The sequence below is a fragment of the Rana temporaria genome, chromosome 3 (assembly GCF_905171775.1).
Source record: "Rana temporaria chromosome 3, aRanTem1.1, whole genome shotgun sequence".
NCBI classification, from domain to species: Eukaryota; Metazoa; Chordata; class Amphibia; order Anura; family Ranidae; genus Rana; species Rana temporaria.
The window spans coordinates 414,735,551-414,757,122 of record NC_053491.1 but is presented as its reverse complement, the minus strand read 5'-3'; the positions used below and the strand labels follow the sequence as shown (position 1 = coordinate 414,757,122).

The 21,572-nt window shown below is 41.6% G+C and overlaps 1 protein-coding gene and 1 long non-coding RNA gene across 2 annotated transcripts in view; both read right to left on the bottom strand.

The window, feature by feature from the left end:
• Positions 1-719, bottom strand: part of LOC120933094 — a 31,530-nt gene extending 30,811 nt beyond the window's left edge. The window contains exon 1 of the long non-coding RNA XR_005748063.1: positions 535-719. This is a non-coding gene — a long non-coding RNA (uncharacterized LOC120933094). The remainder of the gene's footprint in view (positions 1-534) is intronic.
• A 5,205-nt stretch (positions 720-5,924) lies between these two features.
• The window catches only part of LOC120933092 (zinc metalloproteinase-disintegrin-like batroxstatin-2), a 43,284-nt gene continuing 27,636 nt past the window's right edge, over positions 5,925-21,572 (bottom strand). Inside the window, exons 2-3 of the mRNA XM_040346091.1 lie at positions 13,081-13,273; positions 5,925-6,104 (exon numbers count right to left, since the gene is read on the bottom strand). Of these exons, the coding sequence (XP_040202025.1) occupies positions 5,998-6,104; positions 13,081-13,255 (282 nt within the window). The 5' untranslated portion in view covers positions 13,256-13,273 and the 3' untranslated portion in view covers positions 5,925-5,997. The remainder of the gene's footprint in view (positions 6,105-13,080; positions 13,274-21,572) is intronic.

Genomic DNA, 21,572 nt, shown 5'->3' with positions numbered 1-21,572 from the left:
CAGAAGAACAGGAAGTGAGCATTTCTCAAAAGAAATAAGGACATTTAAAAGCAAAATGGAAGGATGAGGTAAGTGAAGGAGGACTGCACTAAGGTAAAGGAAGCTATTTAGGGAAAACATTTTTTACTTTACAACCCCTTTAAGCCCAATAGCCGTCACGAAAGAGGATGTCACATGCTCTCTCATACTCGGAAGCCCAGCTCTATTAAATTCTTAAAACAAATTCTATCTGCTACTACTCATAGTCATGTACTAATTGTGTACAGGTTTTAGTAATTAGATCTACAGGACACAGAACTACTGTATGCATACTACAGCAAGACATACTTTTGAGCTCTTTTGGGGTCAGAAGTAAAGCTTTCTGGATGGGGAAGCCAGCAAGTGGGAAAATCTTGAACTGGTTTGTTGGACCCACACTAAATATTAACACAGACATTCTGAGGACCAAAGAGATGGTGGTATTTTTGGACCCTATAACACTTGATTTCTGAATTTCAAAAGCAGTAGTGGAAGGTCAACAGTGTAGAAGCTCACCTTCTCCTCTCCACACCTTGTTCCATTCCGTACCATTCCAGATGGGTGCAGGGCAGCCTTGCAAGAACCAATTGTAACTTTTTTGGCATAGACATTAGGATAGTCGTTTCCACCAGAGCAGTATATAACACCACATTTTATATCCCTAACAGGAGACAAAGATCTCTACTGTTAAATTACTTGCAAAAATAACCACACATTTTACTGTGTTGATACAACATGTATATTATCAGGCTTATGTGGTAAGACAGTGTAATGAATGAGCCTTGGCGCTTCAGTGAAAGACTCATGGCTGGCAGAAGCATGGTGGTAATTCTTGACCAATCTCTCAACAAATAATGCAGGGATGCTATTGGCTGTCTTTAATAAAAGTGGACAGGAGAGGTCTAGTTTTTAACAAAGGAATCAGATTGAGATTATTATTGGGCTTATTCAGTGATCAGACATCTGTCTTGGACTTCTGGTTAGGGCAAGTTTTTACTGTGTAAAAGTATACTTGCTATATGTATGCTGCTATAAAGTTGTAGTCTAGTCCTTCTAACCTAGAGCATTTGCGCCAGGCAGTGTGGTCCTTTACGTTTTGGGGTGCTCACCAACATAGAGGAGCCAGCAGGGACATTTAATCACATAGAACACATATGAAGACTGACAGGTGTAATATCCTTTAACTTCAATCCTATGATCTCTATGTGGGTGAGACAAAAATGTACCCCTGGTCATTGAGTTGCATTGAATGAAGCTCAGACAGGGGAAGGAACCATTGTTTTTAGGTCCCAAAAACGTTACAGGAGGGGTAAGGATATAGTACTGATCAGTCCTCACTAGTCTATCTTGCAATGTTGTACCCTGTCTATAAGACAGAAGAGGTGGTGTATTAAATTCAGAAACATTAGGATAATTTCCACCCAATATGGACCAGTGTTTCCTGATAATACTAAATATCCTGAAGGAAAATGGATGAAATTGAGCCACAAATGGAATCCTGCTTTGTCTAATAATTTTGGGTTTGATATCTAATGAAATAATCTTCTGTTCTTTATGTACCACCTCTAAAGGGTAACCCCTCTGTGTGAGTCTCTCTTCCATTTCATTAAGTCACTGATAGCGTGTTTCTGGATCATTTAAAATCCTATTTACCTGAGTCAGTCGGCTTTTGGGAATGGATTTAAATACACCTAGAGGGTGAAAGCTGGTATAATGTAATAACTGATTACGGTCTGTAGCTTTTATATACAGATCACAAATGATTTTAGATCCCTGTATGGTCAACATGGTGTCTAAAAATTACACCTGTGTTGTACCATAGGTGATATTAAAATCGCAGACCTGGCACAAGATAGTTCAAATAATCATTAAACAATAATCAATAACCAAGTCGCCTATCCATATAGAAAACACGTCATCAATGAATCTGGGCCACCCCTTATAGTGGTCCAGAAACTATTTCTTATTAAAAATGAACAAATTCTCAATCATGTCCATGAAAGTGTTCGCATATGGAGGTGCAACATTGGAACTCGTTGCTGCTCATTTCAATTGAAGAAAATTAGCCTCTTTAAAAATAAAGTAATTTTCTTCAAGTACAATGGCCAATAGTTTCAACAAAAATGTAAACTATACATTTTCATATTGACGGGACTGGGTTAGAAGCTGATGGCATGCTTCAACTCCCAATTCATGCAGAATAATCACATCAAACTGGATATATCCCATGTGACTAGGATGGAATCAGAAGCTACTTGAACCTCCCTAATTTTATTAAGAAAATCACCTGTATCTTTGATATAGGACTTCATTTCTGACACCGGTAATGTGATTAAATGTCCCTACAATCCTTTACAAAAAGTAAAGGACCGCATTGCCCAGCACAAATACTCTCTATAAGAGACAAACTTACTCAACTTCCATTAGCTAGGCATTTTGTTGAACAAGGCCATGCGATTTCTCAACTGAAATTTATGGTTATAGATTGAGTAAGTCGCAGTAGGAGAGGTGGTAATCGTGATTGTAATTTTGAGAAGAAAAGAAGCACAGTGGATTCACTCTTTAGATACTATGTACCCCAAAGAGTTAAACTCGGAAATTGATCTGTATTTGTTTATATGAGTGACTCATGGAGTATGGGTTGCTCAACATATGACCTTTTTTAAGTTATATTGTATTTACTGAATATAAAGATAAAAAGGCATATGTTTTTCTAAAAAAAAAAAAAAAAATATTTTATATCACAGGTTGTCACCAGGGACGCGTGATAGAGTGAATAGGAATTTGTATCCAGCTTCTAGACTTTTCATCTTGCTATTTTTGATTACCAGTTTTACTGCAGCAGCATGGCACGGCTGGGCGAAACAACGTTATGTTGCGTCGCTTTGCCCTGTGGCCACTAGGGGCAAGCGCTCCGCCGGAGGCATGCGCACGTGCCCACTGCTTGCCCCTGGAGCCGATGCGAGTGCCTGGCGGGCGCAATGACTGCCGGGCACCCGTGATTGCTCGTGACACAGCGAGAACCGGGATCTGTGTGTGTAAACACACAGATCCCGGTTCTCTCAGGAGCGAAATGACTGATCGTCTGTTCATACAAAGTATGAACAGCGATCTGTCATCTCCCCTAGTAAGTTCCATCCCTCTTTTAGTTATAACACAGAGAGGGAACACCGTTAACCCCTTGATCACTCCCTAGTGTTATCACCTTCCCTGGCAGTGACATTTTTACAGTAATCAGTGCATTTCTATAGCACTGTTCGCTGTAAAATTGTCAATGGTCCCAATAATGTGTCAAAAGTGCCCGATCTGTCCGCCGCAATATAGCAGTTCCTTTAAAAATCGCAGATCGCCGCCATTAGTAAAAAAAAATAATAATAAAAATGCCATAATTCTATCCCCTATTTTGTATACACCACAACTTTTGCGCAAACCAATCAATTAACGCTTATTGCGATTTTTTTTTTTTTACCAAAAATATGTAGAAGAATACATATCGGCCTAAACTGAGGAAATTTGTTTTTTGAAAAAATTGGGACATTTATTATAGCAAAAATTTTAAGATATTGCGTTTTTTTTTAAAATTACGCTGTTCTTTTGTTTATAGCGCAAAAAATAAAAACCGCAGAGGCGATCAAATACCACCAAAAGAAAGCTCTATTTGTGGGAAAAAAAGGACAGAAATTTTGTTTTGGTACAGCATCGCACGCATGCGCAATTGCCAGTTAAAACGATGCAGTGCCAAATTGTAAAAAGTGCACTGGTCAGGAAGGGGGTAAAATCTTCCGGGGCTGTTAAAGAGATCTTTGACACATGTGATGATGGATAATGATCTTGTTAATGCAATCAATTCCAATTATGCTTTCTTATAAATGATGTGAAAAGAATACTCAATTGTGATATGTTCCAGTCTAAGGAAGGGCGCTAGCAATATAGCATGGAACTAACTATATAATGGAACGTTTTTGATCCATTCTGTGTATGTTTTTTTTATGTTTTTCATTTCAATACATTTTTGTGCAGCAATCCTCTGAACTTTCTTTATACATACATACATACATACATACATATACACACACACAGTAACCCACAAAAGTGAGTACAACCCTCACATTTTTGTAAATATATTTTCATGCGACAACACTGAAGAAATTACGCTTTGCTACAATGTAAAGTGAGTGTACAGCTTGTATATCAGTTTTAAATTTATGGTCCCCTCAAAATAACTCACACAGCCATTAATGTCTAAACCGCTGGCAACAAAATTGAGTACACCCCTAAGTGAAAATGTCCAAACTGGTGTCATTTGACTTGTTAGTGTTACAAGGTCTCAGCTGTGATTAGAGAGCATGTGTGATCAATTTGGTGTTATCGCTCTCAATCTCACATACTGGTCACTGAGTATTCAACATGGCGTCTCATGGCAAAGAACTCTCTGAGGATCTAAAAAAAAAGATTTGTTGCTCTACATGAAGATGGCCTAGGCTATAAGAAGATTGCCAAGACCCTGAACTGAGCTGCAGCATGGTGGCCAAGACCATACCGTGATTTAATAGGACAGGTTCCACTCAGAACAGGCCTCGCCATGGTCAACCAAAAAAGTTGAGTACACAGCTCAGTGTCATATCCAGAGGTAGTCTTTGGGAAATAGACATATGAGTGATGCCAGCATTGCTGCAGAGGTTGAAGGGGTTGGGGGTCAGCCTGTCAGTGCTCAGACCATATGCCGCACACTGCATCAAATTGGTCTGCATGGCTGTCATCCCAGAAGGAAGCCTCTTCTAAAGATATTGCACAAGAAAGCCCACAAACAGTTTGCCAAAGACAAGCAGACTAAGGAAATGTATTACTGGGACCATGTCTTGTGGTCTGATGAGACCACGATAAACTTATTTGGTTCAGATAGTGTCAAGTGTGTGTGGCAACAACCAGGTGAGGAGTACAAAGACAAATGTGTCTTGCCTACAGTCAAGCATGGTGGTGGGAGTGCCATGGTCTGGGGCTGTATCAGTGCTGCCAGCACTGGGGAGCTACAGTTCATTGAGGGAACCATGAATTCCAACATGTACTGTGACATACTAAGCAGAGCAAAATCCCCTCCCTTCTGAGACTGGGCCGCAGGGCAGTATTCCAACATGATAACATTGCCAAGCACACCTCCAAGACAATCACTGCCTTTCTAATGAAGCTGAAGGTAAAGGTGATGGACTGGCCAAGCCTGTCTCCAGACCTAAACCCTATTGAGCATCTGTGGGGAATCCTGAAATGGAAGGTGGAGGAGCGCAAGGTTTCTAACATCCACCAGCTCTGTGATGTCATAATGAAGGATTGGAAGAGGACTCCAGTGGCAACCTGTGAATCTCTGGTGAACTCCATGCCCAAGAGGGTTAAGGCAGTGCTGGAAAATAATGGTGGCCACACAAAATATTGACACTTTGGGCCCAATTTGGAAATTCTCACTTACAGTTGTACTTACTTTTGTTACCATTGGTTTAGACATGGCTATGTGTTGAGTTTTTTTTGAACAGACAGCAAATTTACACTGTTATACAAGCCGTACACTCACTACTTTACATTGTAGTAAAGTGTAATTTCTTCAGTGTTGTCACATGAAAAGATATAATAAAGTATTTACAAAAATGTGAAGGGTGTACTCACTTTTGTGAGATACTGTAGAGGTGACTCCTGTGTAATTTAAATGTACAGAGTAACATTTGACAGCACCAATAGTGAACATAGTATTGTCAATGCTGACAGGAAGGAAACAAATTCTTGCAGGTTTTGGCCACAAAAGGGTAACAGTCACAAATTCCTACCTGCCACATTCATAGTTCTAGTACTTGGCCAGCACAGTACTGTTATTTGCAATCTGAACTGTTCAAGCGTGTAAAATAACCAAGTCTACCCTCTGGAATATTGTGACTATCATTTTTTCATCTTAATAGGAGCTGCTTTTATACATATATATATATATATATATACTCACGGAGTAGAACATTTTAGATATATGTCCCCCGACTTAGTACAGTATCCATAGTTTATGCCTTCTAAGTTGTAATCAAAGCAGCGATCAGAACCTACAAGAGCATCTGAAACAAATAGCAAGAAAGATAACAAAAGAGAATCCATGTAATGTTCCACTGTGCTTCTGTCCACAATCAAATCTCTTGTATTCAAGGACTAAAGTTATTCACAAATACACTGAAAGAGAACAATCTCCCCATTTATACTGGATTAGTCAACAGCCCTTATATCTTTGAAAATTCTGGACAACCCCATAACTGCCCACAGGTGTGGATATGGTCTTTTACTAAGACAGCCAGCAATGACAGGGCATAGACAGCTAGTATTGGGTGATGTCTTTTATAGACTGGCTACTCTAATGCTGGCCATACATGGTTGAATTTCGAAAGAATTTTTCTTTTGAAAGTCAGAAATTTGGTGCGTTTTGTGTTCCGATGATGCCACCATTGATTTTGGAATTTGACCAACCAAATCTTCAATTTCACCTCATGTTGCTATAGAAAATAATTTGTTGTGGCTGGAAATCTTCTTTTCGTTCCAGCAATTTTCTTTTATTTCACATGCGTATTTCTTTTCCGGTTACATTTCTTGCACAATTCTCCCATCATTGATTAGAAAATCTTTGTTTTTCAAAAAAATTCCAACATGTTCGCTTGCTGAAATTCAATGGGCACACTTATGGTGCGAAATTCGAAAAAAAATCTTGGATAAAAATTTTCGAAAGAAAATTCTTTCAAAATTCAATAATGAATTCCAATAAGCAGGAATTTTGTATGTTTTTCAAGTGTTACTAAACCCAGGACCCTGCATTCACTATATCTGGTCTCCCACAGTACACAGAACATGGAAATGCAATTATTTTAGTAAATATAAACTGCTAAATACCCTTTCTCATCATCAGTATATGGCAGTCTTGTGACTCCTATAAGTGTCTGGTTAAAGCTTGTAGGAGGAGTTTTCATTCTCCTCTGACTGGCCAATGAGGCTGCAGGACCCCTGACTCTCTGTCTGGACAGGGCTGATTGGCCCTCTGCTGATCACAAAAAACTCTCTAGCAATACACACCAAACTGAGCATGTGCAGAATGACTCCAAAGGCTCTGTACTATAAGGAGGACAGTGGGGACAGAAGGGTAGGATCAAAGAAGCCAGGATCATTTTACTATTGTGGGTATTAGTAACACTTTAAACATTGTGTTCCTGTAGCTGATATCCTAGGCCTTTTTTTTTACATTTTGCCCTGTACAATTCTTCCACAAAATCTAGGAAGTCCCCTCTTTATTTCATATTGATAACCAATTGTGAGCAAAGCCACATCCGTCCAGTCATTGATGTTGTATATATGGTTTGTCACAATGCCAGATTAAGCTCTGAGGAGGCCTCTAGGCAGTCAAAACCTTGGGCCCCCTCTCTTAGGTTTGTGGAGGTTTCTCTGCACTACTGTAATGGGATAACATTGAACAAAGTAATGTGCATGTCAACCACTAGATGGAAATGACCATCACTACTGTACATTGCATGTATGTAGGTTGCACCAAAAGTTTTTCCAAAATAGCACCTGAATGATGATGAGCTTTTAAGTGACAAACTGTAAGGCCCCGTACACACCATAGAATCCATCCGCAGATAAATCCCAGCAAATGGGTTTCAGCGGATAGATCCTATGGTGTGTACACGCCAGCGGATCTGTTTCCGCGGATATATCTCCCCTGGGATGGATTCCAGCAGATCGAATATTCGCTGACATGCAGAACATATCCATCTGCTGGAATCCATCCCAACGGATGGATCCGCTGGTCTGTATAGACTCACCGGATCCATCCGTCCGAAGGGATCCCCCGCATGCGTCGTAATGATTCGACGCATGCGTGGAATTCCTTATATGACAGCGTCGTGCACGTCGCCGTGTCATAATCGCGGCGACGGCGCGACACGTCATCGCCAGAGGATTTTGGCGCGGATTTCAATGCGCTGGACCGAATTCGCAGATAAATTCTATCGTGTGTATGGGGCCTTATGTGAACCTAATGTCTGTGGTTTATGTACTTTAAGTTGTTATTAGTTACATTACAATAATATAGTATTTTCTCTATGGCGTCTTTAAATAAGTTCAGGATTTAAAGAAAACAAACAAAAAAAAAAAACACTTACTCAGGTGGATGCAGCATTGATCCAATTCTGAATCTGTCCCCCGCCGGCTCTGTAGTGAGAGGTTCTCTGCCCTCTCCTTCAGTGCTCACTGAAGTGCTGGGCTGTGGCCGGGGCGGGAGAGGCTGGCTCAGACGCTTAGTGGATCGCTGAGAGGCTGAGCCAGGTGCCTATCCAGGCTTCTGGGCAGATACCGACCATGTGGTCAGGATCTTTTCAGAGCCTGGACCGCCTCTGTGATGTCACCTCACAGAGAGCTTCAGCCCACTGTCAGCTGAAAATGGATCACAGGAAAGCGGAACGAACTGCACTCTTGTGATCCATAGGAGAAGTATGGCCAAAATAGCTTTGCCCATACTTCTCCTTTAACCAGTTGCCAACCGCCGATGTACGTCGACAACATGGCATGGGCAGGCAAATGGGCGTACCTGTACGTCCCTTTAAATTTGCCGCCCACCGCGTGCCTCATGAGTGTGCTTGCGGGTCTCAGGAGCTCGATCTTCCCGGGCGGCCTGCGATTGTGGTCGGCAAAGGCAGAACAGGATGATGCCTTTGTAAACAAGGCATTCCCCTTATCTGCCTAGTGACATTGTCACGGATGACTGTTGATCAGTGACGTGTCACTCGTAGCCATGACCCGTAACAGTAAGAATCACTCCCTAGTACCGACTTAACCCCTTTAGCGCCACCTAATGGTTAACCCCTTCAGTGCCAGTGTCATTTTTACACTAAGCAGTGCATTTTTATAGCACTGATCGCTGTAAAAATGACAATGGTTCCAAAAATGTGTCAAAAGTGTCCGATGTGTCGCCATAAAGTCGCAGCCACGATAAAAATCGAAGATTACCGCCATTACTAGTAAAAAAAAAATATTAATAAAAATACCATAAAACTATCCCCTATTTTGTAGATGCTATAACTGTTGCGCAAACCAATCAATAAACGCTTATAGTGATTTTTTTTACCAAAAATATGTAGAAGAATACGTATCAGCCTAAACTGAGGAAAAATAAAAAAATTGTTATATATTCTTGGGGGATATTTATTATAGCAAAAATTTAAAAATATTGTCCCGGATTCGGATACAATGGCGTATCTTTAGTTGGGCGTTGCATATCCTATTTACGCTACGCCGCCGCAACTTAGACAGGCAAGTGCAGTTTTCACAAAGCACTTGCTCAGTAAGTTGCGGCGGCGTAGCGTAAATGGGCCGGCTTAAGCCAGCGTAATTCAAAGTAGGCTGGTAGGGGGCGTGTTGTATGGAGATTAATTGTGACCCCGCGTAAATGACGTGCTTAACGAACGGCGCATGCGTGCGCATGCTCAGTATCACGTCGAATTTTCTCCCTAAATTACGCCGGCTCAATACTTAGTCGACGTGAACGAAAACCTACGCCCATCCCCATTCACGTAGACTAAGGCCTTTTTTTATTGATTTCATTTTTCTATCTTTTGTAAACAATTTAAGAAAGTTTCATTGCTGCACAGCCTGTTTTGTATAGATTGTTTTTATTTTTTGGGGGGTCAGGAAATATACAGTTGTGCTCATAAGTTTACATACCCTGTCAGAATTCATGATTTCTTGCCCATTTGTCAGAGAATATAAATGATAACACAAAAAAATGTCTTTCACTTTTGGTTAGTGTTTGGTTGAAGCCATTTATTATCAATCAACTGTGTTTAACACGGCCAGGTAGTCCAATAACAATTTCAGCCACAACTGCCAGGAAAATTGTCGGGATACAAAGAAAAACCCACAAATAACTTCAGGTGAAATACAGCACTCTGAAAACGTGGTGTGGCTGTTTCAAGATGCACAATAAGAAGGCACTTGAAGAAAGATGGGCTGCATGGTCGAGTACGCAAATGCCACAAAGTATCCCGCTTACAATACGCCAAACAGCACGGAGACAAGCCTCAAACCTTCTGGCACAAAGTCATTTGGAGTGATGAGACCAAAATTTAGCTTTTTGGCCACAACCATAAACGCGACATTTGGAGAGGCATCAACAAGGCCTATGATGAAAGGTACACCATTCCTACTGTAAAACACGGAGGTGGATCGATTATGTATTGGGGAGGTGTAAGCTACAAAGGCACAGGAAATTTGGTCAAAATTTATGGCAAGATGAATGCAGTATGTTATCAAAAAATACTGGAGGAACATTTGCATTTATCAGCCAGGAAGCTGCACATGGGATGTACTTGGACATTCCAACATGACAATGATCCAAAGCACAAGGCCAAGTCGACCTGTCATTGGCTACAGCAGAATAAAGTGAAGGTTCTGGAGTGGCCATCTCAGTCTCCTGACCTCAATATTATTGAGCCACTCTGGGGAGATCTCAAATGTGCAGTTCATGCAAGACAGCCCAATAATTTACAGGAACTGGAGGCTTTTTGCCAAGAGGAATGGGCAGCTTTACCATCTGAGAAGATAAAGAGCCTCATCCACAAATACCACAAAAGACTTTAAGCTGTCATTGATGTTAAAGGGGGCAATACACGGTATTAAGAACTGGGGTATGTAAACTTTTGATAAGGGTCATTTGGGTAGTTTCCGTTGTCATTATGATTTAAAAAGAGTAAAAAAACACAGTTGATTGATAATAAATGGCTTCAGCCAAACACGAACCATGAGTGAAAGAAGCGTTTTTGGGTTATCATTCATATTCTCTGAAAAATGGCCAAGAAATCATAAATTCTGCCAGGATGTAAACTTATGAGCACAACTGGAATAATGTAATACTTTTCTTTACTTTAGCCAAGTAAATATGAAATATTGGATAAGAATATCATGTATTGTCTACCTAGTCACCAGGTGGAATTTTATGGTCCTTTTCATGTGATGACTGAGCTGTTTTTGCTGCAGTATATCTTTAGCTAAGCCACAGTGCTCTGCAAATCTTTTTTAATATACTACATTTTATTTTGAAAAACAAAGATTAAAAAAACTCTCAAAAATGTGCATTTTAAAGACAAACAAGGTTTAAAAACAATTAAAATTAACATAGACTCTCATAGTTTTTGTTCACCATGCTTGAGTTCCCCAGTGACTCCATGGACAAGAGAATGAATGGTGATAGACTTTTCAGAGCATGAGTTGCCAGCAAATTGGGGCCGAGTATGGCAACCAGAGTGCTATAAGCCATTAGAATAGAAGGGAGGTATGGCTACGAGATGGTAGCTGCATAGGGATGCTCTGACAAGCAGCAGCTGACTAATTTCCTGTCTTTGTTTCCCATGGAGTGGTTACTACTGCACAGCATTTGGTCCTCATTTTTCCTATTTCTTCCACTATCTTCATCAACAGAACTTTGTTGTGGCAAAGAGGATGGTACACGGCTGACTGAAGCTTGCAAAACATTGTTCTAAATGATTGTATTGTCTTTTATCTAAACACTTGTACCTGCCAACTGTTTAATAATGACCTGTATTTGTCAATTGACAGATCATTAATTAATTTCAACTGATTTTTAAGTCACACATCATTTAACAGGTTTTCACTTTAACCACTTAAGACCCGGACCAATATGCAGGTTAAGGACCTTGCCCCTTTTTGCGATTCGGCACTGCGTCGCTTTAACTGACAATTGCGCAGTCGTGCGACGTGGCTCTCAAACAAAATTGGCGTCCTTTTTTTCCCACAAATATAGCTTTCTTTTGGTGGTATTTGATCACCTCTGCGGTTTTTATTTTTTGCGCTATAAACAGAAATAGAGCAAAAATTTAGGGAAAAAAAACAATATTTTTTGCTATAATAAATATCCCCAAAAAAAGATATTAAAAAAACATTTTTTTCCCTCAGTTTAGGCCGATACGTATTCTTCTACCTATTTTTGGAAAAAAAAACGCAATAAGTGTTTAACGATTGGTTTGTGCAAAATTCATAGCGTTTACAAAATATGGGATAGTTTTATGGCATTTTTATTAATAATTTGTTTTTTACTGCTAATGGCGGCGATCAGCATTTTTTTTTTCATGACTGACATCATGGCGGACACATTTTTGGGACCATTGTCATTTTCACAGCAAAAAATGCTATAAAAATGCATTGATTACTGTGAAAATTATAATTGCAGTTTAGGAATTAACCACTAGGGGGCGCTGTAGGGGTTAAGTGTGACCTTATATGTGTTTCTAACTGTAGGGGGCGGGGCTGGACATGTGACGTCATTGATTGTCTTTCCCTATATCAGGGAACAGACGATCAATGACACTGCCACTGTGAAGAATGGGGAAGGTGTGTTTACACACACCTCTCCCCGTTCTTCAGCTCCTGTGACCGATCGCGGGACACCGGCGGCGATCTGGTCCACGGGTCCCGCGGCCGCGGAGCTTTGGCTGGGCACAATCACGTATGGGTACGTCCTCTTTAAGCGCCCAGCCAAAGCTCCTTGATCGCGGGACCCGAGGGGGCGGGGCTGGACGTGTGACATCATTGATCGTCTTTCCCTATATCAGGGAACAGACGACCAATGACACTGCCACTGTGAAGAACGGGGAAGGTGTGTTTAGACACCTCTCCCTGTTCTTCAGCTCCTGTGACCGATTGCGGGACACCTGCGGCGATCGGGTCCGCGGGTCCCGCGGCCGCGGTCACAGAGCTTCGGCTGGGCGCTTAAAGAGGACGTACCCATACGTGTTTGTGCCCAGCCCTGCCATTCTGCTGACGTATATGTGCAGGAGGCGGTCCTTAAGTGGTTAAACCTGCTCCCTCATACTACACCTCGTAGTTCTACCTATTCTCGTTGTACATTTGGAATTGAATCATACATATATACCTACAGTACAGCTGTCCTTGTCAATACAAGTTTATGTTTGTGAAATATCTGTTCAGTATGCATATTTTTAAGACACACATACATTGAAGATGATGGCCACTCTTAGTTACCTGAACCCCACAGGTCAATGCACTGTTTTTTCATTGTTGGACACTTTCCATGCAGACAATACCCTTGGCCATCCATACAAGAGGTGCCATCTTTTTTGAACAAATCGAGACAGCGATTGGATTTCCCATTACATGTGTCTGGAAGGTCACACTCATGAAAGCTATGTTGGCACATGCTTCCCGCTTTCTTAAACTGTAATATCACCAAAATTCACACACACATTAGCACAAGAACCTTGCAGTGTTATTCAACAGCATTATCACCTACTTTAAAAGTCTGAAAATTAGGTTTAAACTGGAATTTAGGCAATGTGGTCCCAGTGAAATAAAGGGATGATAAAGTTCTCAACCATACCTAAAAGGGGTCATTCACATATAATGCCATTTTAACACCTCTCCTGGCACAATTAGATTGGATTAAGGAATTAGCAATGGGTGGTTTCACAAGCTTTCACATCTCCGATCTCCGACAATTAGAATCTTCCTTGACACATTTCATGCATAGTTGCCAACCGTAAGTTTATGTACAGTTTGTAAAAATCAGTGATTTTTTTTTACAATTGTCTGTAAATATCAGGGATTGATCATTTGTCATGTTGTGTTGAATGTTTAGGTGTGAATCAGGCAAATTACTCGTTATGCGTATTGTCAGTGTTTCCACATTGTGTTTATATGGTTTAAATATGGGTTGTCTAAGTTTTTAATAGGAGTTTTTTAAGTTGCCAGTTAAAAATGTGCTCAGTCAGTAAATTGTCCATGTTTTTTGTCAGAAAAAAATGCTGCGGTAGGTTGGCACCACTGATTTCATGATGATTGGATTAAGGCAAAGGAGTCCTACGTGTGGCTATAAATGTTGGGGTATGTTCCAGACACTCATTAGAGCAGAATAAACAGGTTGCATAAGCAGTAAAGCAGTAAAGCATCCTTAACACTTATCGTACACACGATCATTTTTCGGCATGAAAAAGAAAAACGTTTTTAAAAACATCATTTAAAGTGATCGTGTGTGGGTTTCACATCGTTTTTCATCTTCTGAAAAACGACAAAAAAAAAAAATCGAACATGCTGCATTTTTTTCACGTCGTTTTAAAAAAATATGTTTTTCGGGTTGTAAAAAATGATCGTGTGTGGGCTAAAACGACGTATTAAACCTGCGCATGCTCAGAAGCAAGTTATGAGACGGGAGCGCTCGTTCTGGTAAAACTACCATTCATAATGGAGTAAGCACATTCATCACGCTGTAACAGCCAAAAAAGCGCAAATCATCTTTTCCTAACAAGGAATCAGCTAAAAGCAGCCCAAAGGCGAATAGAACTTCCCCTTTAGAGTGCCGTCGTACGTGTTGTACGTCACCGCGCTTTGTTCATCATTTTTCAAAAACGGTGGTGTGTGGGCAACATCGTTTTTAATGATGAAGTTGGAAAAACTTTGTTTTTTGGACATGCTGAAAAACAACATTTTTTTTTCATGCCGAAAAATAATCGTGTGTACGCGGCATTAGGTGCAGAGTTTTATCCTTCCCCTACTTGCACCTGTGAGCTACTCCAAGGCTTTGTAATGACCACACATTTGCCAGCATACAATGTCGAGCAAGATTTCTGAACTTACCAGCATGTGATGGAAGTGAGTGGCATGTGGAGGCACAGAGGGTATCCCTCAGTTTTGCAAGAGATGTCACAATTCGCAGCTTACAAAGTAAATAATGCAACCATCAATCTCTCCCCTCATGTCCAGGCCCGGATTTACTCCTTTTGCCGCCCCAAGGCCGAGTCCTTCAATGTCGCCCCCCCCCCCCACACACACACACACCGCCATTCATCGATGGCTGCTACAATAGATCGATTAAAAACATATTTCCACACACGAGAACACTGAAAATAACTGTCTTTAATTGTACAGACTGAAAATACTCTGTAATACAGAAAATGCCTTTTAAAGATTATAGGAGTAAGAAACTCCCTAAATATTTTTAGTTCTAACTTTTTTCTTTTGGCAAACTCATCAATAATATCTTCGTAGGACATTATTTAAAAATGTAAAAGTCCTGACTCAATGGCTCAATCTGCCCTGAAACAGTTGGAACTCTCCTCCTTTTGCCGTGGGCATGATTATGTAAAAATGTATGACCATGTGACTGGTTACACATTCCACCGCTGTTGCAATCTTTGATAGAACACCTTCCCCGCTCCGTTCTCTGCTCATCCTTGCCCCTCTTTTGCCTATGTTCTATCAATCCCTTGGATTGATAGAACACCAGCGTCAAGTCACCCATCAGCGGCTAGAAACAATAGTCAGCCTGATTTAAGGATATTTTTAAGCAGTGGTCAGGCACAATAGCCAGCCTGCTATTGCAATTAAAAAGAAAACAATAACAGACTGGCTATTGCTCCAAGCCACTGCCAGATGTGTTGACATTCAGCTGCCTCATCCAGTGACATGAAAAGGTGAAACTAGGTGAAACTAGGGGGCTAAAAGAACCTATGGGGCTTATCAGAGCCCATCAATGCAGCCTCACTAGTGTAGACAGCGCTCATCAGTGCTGACTGATCAGTGCCCATCAGTGCAGCCTCACCAGTGCCCATCAGCGCAGCCTCACCAATGCCCATCATAGCAGCCTCACTGGTGCCCATCAATGCAGCCTCATTGGTGCCCATCAATGCAACCATCACCAGTGCTCATCAATGCAGCCTCACCAGTGCCTGACAATGCAGCCTCACCATTGCCTATCAATGCAGTCTCACCAGTGCAGCTTATCAGTGGCCATCAGTGTGGACTGATCAGTGCCCATCAACGCAGCCTCACTGGTGCCCATCATAGCAGCCTCACCAATGCCCATCATAGCAGCCTCACCAATACCCATCATAGCAGCCTAACCAATGCTGCCTCATTGGTACCCATTCTAAGCAGTGAGCGACTGCTCAGAATCATTCGACGATCGATAGTCAAAAACCGAACCCCAGCCGAAGCGCATAGCATGCACGTTGGTCAACACAAGATCGGCAGTAAAACACTGACAAGAAATCTATGATTTCATCCTTCAACACGACTTAGACTGCCTCTTTATCACAGAAAGCTGGCTCACAGCCGACTGCCATACCATTCTGGGAGAACTGGTGCCAGCAAACTACCGAATTCAAATGCAAAACAGAGTGGGGCAAAGAGGGGGAGGCTTGGCGGTGATCCACAAGACTCACCTCTTGATCACCAAACCAGTCCTTCAAAACTCGCTTCCATTCATGGAAACCCTCACTCTACAGCTGCAAACAAATCCCCAAGACATGATCCATATTCTAAGAAAAAGAGCAAAACCTGCGCGTATGAAAGGTGAATGTGAGGAAGGTAATTGTGAACAGACTGCTGCCCCCCCTAAAACATGTTTACCGAGGCAAACAGAAATACAGATATAAACAAAGAGGGTGGGGGTAGTGGCGCTGTCTGTGTATACCCTGTATGACCAGGGTGTGATCTGGCTGAGAATCTGTGAGTATCCTACCGCAATCAGCGAGGATCATAAGTGAATGACACAAAATAATATAATGAAGTGAAACCGAATGGCCACTAGATGGCAATACTGATGGTACTGTGATCTGACTAAATAAGTCAAGATAATTAGTGCTTAAGCACTAGGAGTGTGACCAACTGGTTAATAACAGCTTAAAAGCAATACTAATCAATTTAAATGTATAAACCACTGTGTAAGGTGAGTGGTTATATTCAGTGAACCAGTGAGTGATTATATTCAGTGAACCAGTGAACATATGTGAAGTATGTTAACCACAGGTGTCAGCAAACCTAATATGCTAAATAAACAATGTGATTTAACAACCATCTGTTGAATAGATAAATAAATCAAAAAAGATCATAGGCACTTGTGACATTAAGTGAACAACAGCATAAGCCAGTTCATTCAGAAGGTGTCATCTGAGTAGCTTAATAAGTCGGCAATCATAAGCCAAAAATATAATATATCATCCGCAGGTATCAGCAGGTAGTGGTATGCTAAATATACTGAAATAATACTGTAATAGTAATAATCTGTTGAAAGATGAGTATAAACCAAAGTCCTTCCAACTTGTGACAGTAGGTGAACGACAGCTTAAACAGTTCATTCAAAAGGGTGCCATCTCAGTGACTTGCTTGGTGGACAAACTTAATACTTCAGGTGCACTCGCTGTGGCTCCGGTGCTCCCCCTTATGCGTCCCCACTCACCAGAGTTGAACACCCCTACAGGGGTAGACAGCGTAGATAGGGTATCCACCAGATTTTCCATAGCTTGGACCTCTAGGCACTGGATTCCCCGGCGTTCCCTTTATTCCAAAGTAGGACTGGGTAGTTATCTTTGTATACCTCCAGAAAAAAGGACAGAAACTCCCATAGCGTAGTAAGTTTTGAAAATAGCCTATGGGCTAGGTTTTATTGGCAGTGCCAGCAAAAATAAAATTAAAATGACAAGATTACAAAAACTGACAGGGGCTAGATGATTAAATAAAAATATGAAAAAAATGAAAGAAATAAAAAATCCAGGCTGGTAATCCCAGCCGTGGAATGTAAAAACAAATCCAGCAATGTTCCCACAACGCACTAACAGTCCGGCGCTTGTGACTGAGCTGTAGAGCGGCGTGCGCTCCAGGTGCGTTCCAGCTCGTCTCCCGGAAGTGCTTGGGGGTATGCGTGTATCCGCTTGACGATCGTTTCGTCCAATCACGTCTTCTCCGCTTCAGAAGACGTGATTGGACGAAACGATCGTCAAGCGGATACACGCATACCCCCAAGCACTTCCGGGAGACGAGCTGGAACGCACCTGGAGCGCACGCCGCTCTACAGCTCAGTCACAAGCGCCGGACTGTTAGTGCGTTGTGGGAACATTGCTGGATTTGTTTTTACATTCCACGGCTGGGATTACCAGCCTGGATTTTTTATTTCTTTCATTTTTTTCATATTTTTATTTAATCATCTAGCCCCTGTCAGTTTTTGTAATCTTGTCATTTTAATTTTATTTTTGCTGGCACTGCCAATAAAACCTAGCCCATAGGCTATTTTCAAAACTTACTACGCTATGGGAGTTTCTGTCCTTTTTTCTGGAGGTATACAAAGATAACTACCCAGTCCTACTTTGGAATAAAGGGAACGCCGGGGAATCCAGTGCCTAGAGGTCCAAGCTGTGGAAAATCTGGTGGATACCCTATCTACGCTGTCTACCCCTGTAGGGGTGTTCAACTCTGGTGAGTGGGGACGCATAAGGGGGAGCACCGGAGCCACAGCGAGTGCACCTGAAGTATTAAGTTTGTCCACCAAGCAAGTCACTGAGATGGCACCCTTTTGAATGAACTGTTTAAGCTGTCGTTCACCTACTGTCACAAGTTGGAAGGACTTTGGTTTATACTCATCTTTCAACAGATTATTACTATTACAGTATTATTTCAGTATATTTAGCATACCACTACCTGCTGATACCTGCGGATGATATATTATATTTTTGGCTTATGATTGCCGACTTATTAAGCTACTCAGATGACACCTTCTGAATGAACTGGCTTATGCTGTTGTTCACTTAATGTCACAAGTGCCTATGATCTTTTTTGATTTATTTATCTATTCAACAGATGGTTGTTAAATCACATTGTTTATTTAGCATATTAGGTTTGCTGACACCTGTGGTTAACATACTTCACATATGTTCACTGGTTCACTGAATATAATCACTCACTGGTTCACTGAATATAACCACTCACCTTACACAGTGGTTTATACATTTAAATTGATTAGTATTGCTTTTAAGCTGTTATTAACCAGTTGGTCACACTCCTAGTGCTTAAGCACTAATTATCTTGACTTATTTAGTCAGATCACAGTACCATCAGTATTGCCATCTAGTGGCCATTCGGTTTCACTTCATTATATTATTTTGTGTCATTCACTTATGATCCTCGCTGATTGCGGTAGGATACTCACAGATTCTCAGCCAGATCACACCCTGGTCATACAGGGTATACACAGACAGCGCCACTACCCCCACCCTCTTTGTTTATATATGATCCATATTCTACTCTGCTATAGACCGCCCGGCCCAAAAACGCATCTGCTCACGTCACTGACAGAATTCATCTCCTCATACACCCTAAGCATCAAACACCTTTTGGTGCTTGGGGATTTCAACCTCTGGGCCAACTCCTCGTTGGACCCCGTAGCCGACGCTTGCAACGACCATCTGGAAGGATTAGGTCTGCAGCAACTAATACTAGGCCCCACTCATGCCTCAGGTCATACACTCGATCTCATTTTCAAACAAGATTTGGAAATTGACGTCTTGGAAAATGAGCCACTAGCATGGACTGATCACCATGCCATTAAATTCAAAATCACCAATAACGCCAGGCCAAAAAAAACGAGAAAACCGGTGACAACTCACTGGACTAGATCTCAGAAGAAGCTCCACTCGGAACTCTTCAAAACAACACTAGGGAACAAAATAAAAACAATCCAACAAAAACAAACAGCCACAAAAACACTTGACACCATCAACAAGGCGCTGCTACAGTCAGCTGACTTGGTGGCACCAAAACGCAAAAATCGCATCCGGGAAAACAACTCCAGCTGGTCTAATGACCAGCTGACGTTGCTAAAGCAAGAGCGTAGAAGAGCAGAAGCTGCTTGGAAAAGGAGCTCTTCAGAGGAAAACCACACCATCTACAAGATAATAACAAAGAAATATCACAAAGAAATTTTTATGGCCAAAAAAATTCACTTCTCCAACATCATCGCAAATGCCCTGAACCGCCCCCGTGAACTCTTTAAGCTGGTTTCGCAGACGATGAATCCAGTATGTTTAGAGGCCCCCAATTCTGATTCACAAGAACTTTGCAACGAATTATCGGATTATTTCATTAATAAAATTGAAAAAATCAGTGAAAATATTCAGCAAAATGGAATCGTCCCTAACCTTTCCCCAAATCCCAAACCAAATACCCACATAAACCTGCCGCAACCACCAAAATTCAATCTAAAACCCATCACCATTAATGCCACTAAAACCATCATTGGGACTCTGCGTAACAGCACAGCACCCAATGATATAATTCCCACAAAACTGCTGAAAGAAAGTGCCGATATACTGGCACCAGCTAGCACGCAGCTCATAAACCAATCATTCAAGGAGGGCATGGTACCCATCTTGCTGAAACAAGGTACAATAAAACCAATCCTAAAAAAAAACACTCTTGACCCCAAAGACCCAAATAACCGGAGGCCCATAACAGGTCTCAATGTTTTCTCCAAGATAATGGAGAAAGAAGTTGTACAACAACTGCAAATGCATTTAGACACCCATAAATTACTCGACACGTTCCAATCAGGCTTCCATCCGGGTCACGGAACAGAAACGGCACTGGTCAAAATATGGGATGACGTTCTAGAGGCCGCAGATGAAGGAGAATCTTGTCTCCTGATCCTGCTGGACCTAAGCTTGGCTTTTGACGCTGTAGACCACGGACTACTACTAGCTAGGCTAACTGAAGTGGCCAGAGTAGCGGAAGGTGATTTACGCTGGTTCTCCTACTTCTTGAAAACCTATCACAAACAGTGAAACTGGGATCTTTCGCTTCTGAAAAACGTACAGTATCATGCGGAGTCCCTCAGGGATCTCCCTTGTCACCCCTATTGTTTAATATCTATCTCCGCCCCCTCTTTGAAATCATCAGGAACCAGAAGTTACTTTACCACTCCTATGCAGACGACACTCAACTGTATTTCCACATCTGCAACAAAAAGGACCATTCTCTTGGACTAGAGAAATTCCTCTCTCTAATAGATAGCTGGATGACATCCAGTTATCTTAAGCTCAATGGTTCAAATGGTTAACTTCTCCTGTTTCACGCTGCTGAATTGATAGGGAAATCTATAGCTAGGCTAGTGTTTTCAGTGTCCACTCCAGTCCTGAAAGACTCATCTGATCTCTGCTGTAAGGACAGCACCCCAAAAAGCCCTTTTTAGGGCTAGTATATCAGTCTGCTTTTTTTTTCCCTCTGTAATCTAATTGCAGTTGCCTGCCAGGAAGCGTGTGTGTCAGGATCACAGCGTACACTGTGCCCAGTGCCACCCACCACTCATCTATCTTGGTGGCACAGTAGATAACATTTAAAAAAAAATATATTACTGCAATATAATAGTAGTCAGTTGCCTGGCTGGCAGCGTGTGTCAGGGTACAGCGTACACTGTGCCCAGTGCCACCCACCACTCATTTATCTTGGTGGCACAGTAGATAACATTTAAAAAAAATAATTATTACTGCAATATAATAGTAGTCATTGCCTGGCTGGCAGCGTGTGTCAGGGTACAGTGTACACTGTGCCCAGTGCCACCCACCACTCATCTATCTTGTGGCACAGTACATAACATTTAAAAACCCCCAAAAATGTACTGCAATAGAATAGTAGTCAGTTGCCAGCATGTGTCAGGCTCATAGTGTAAACTGTGCCCACTTGCCCAGTGCCAC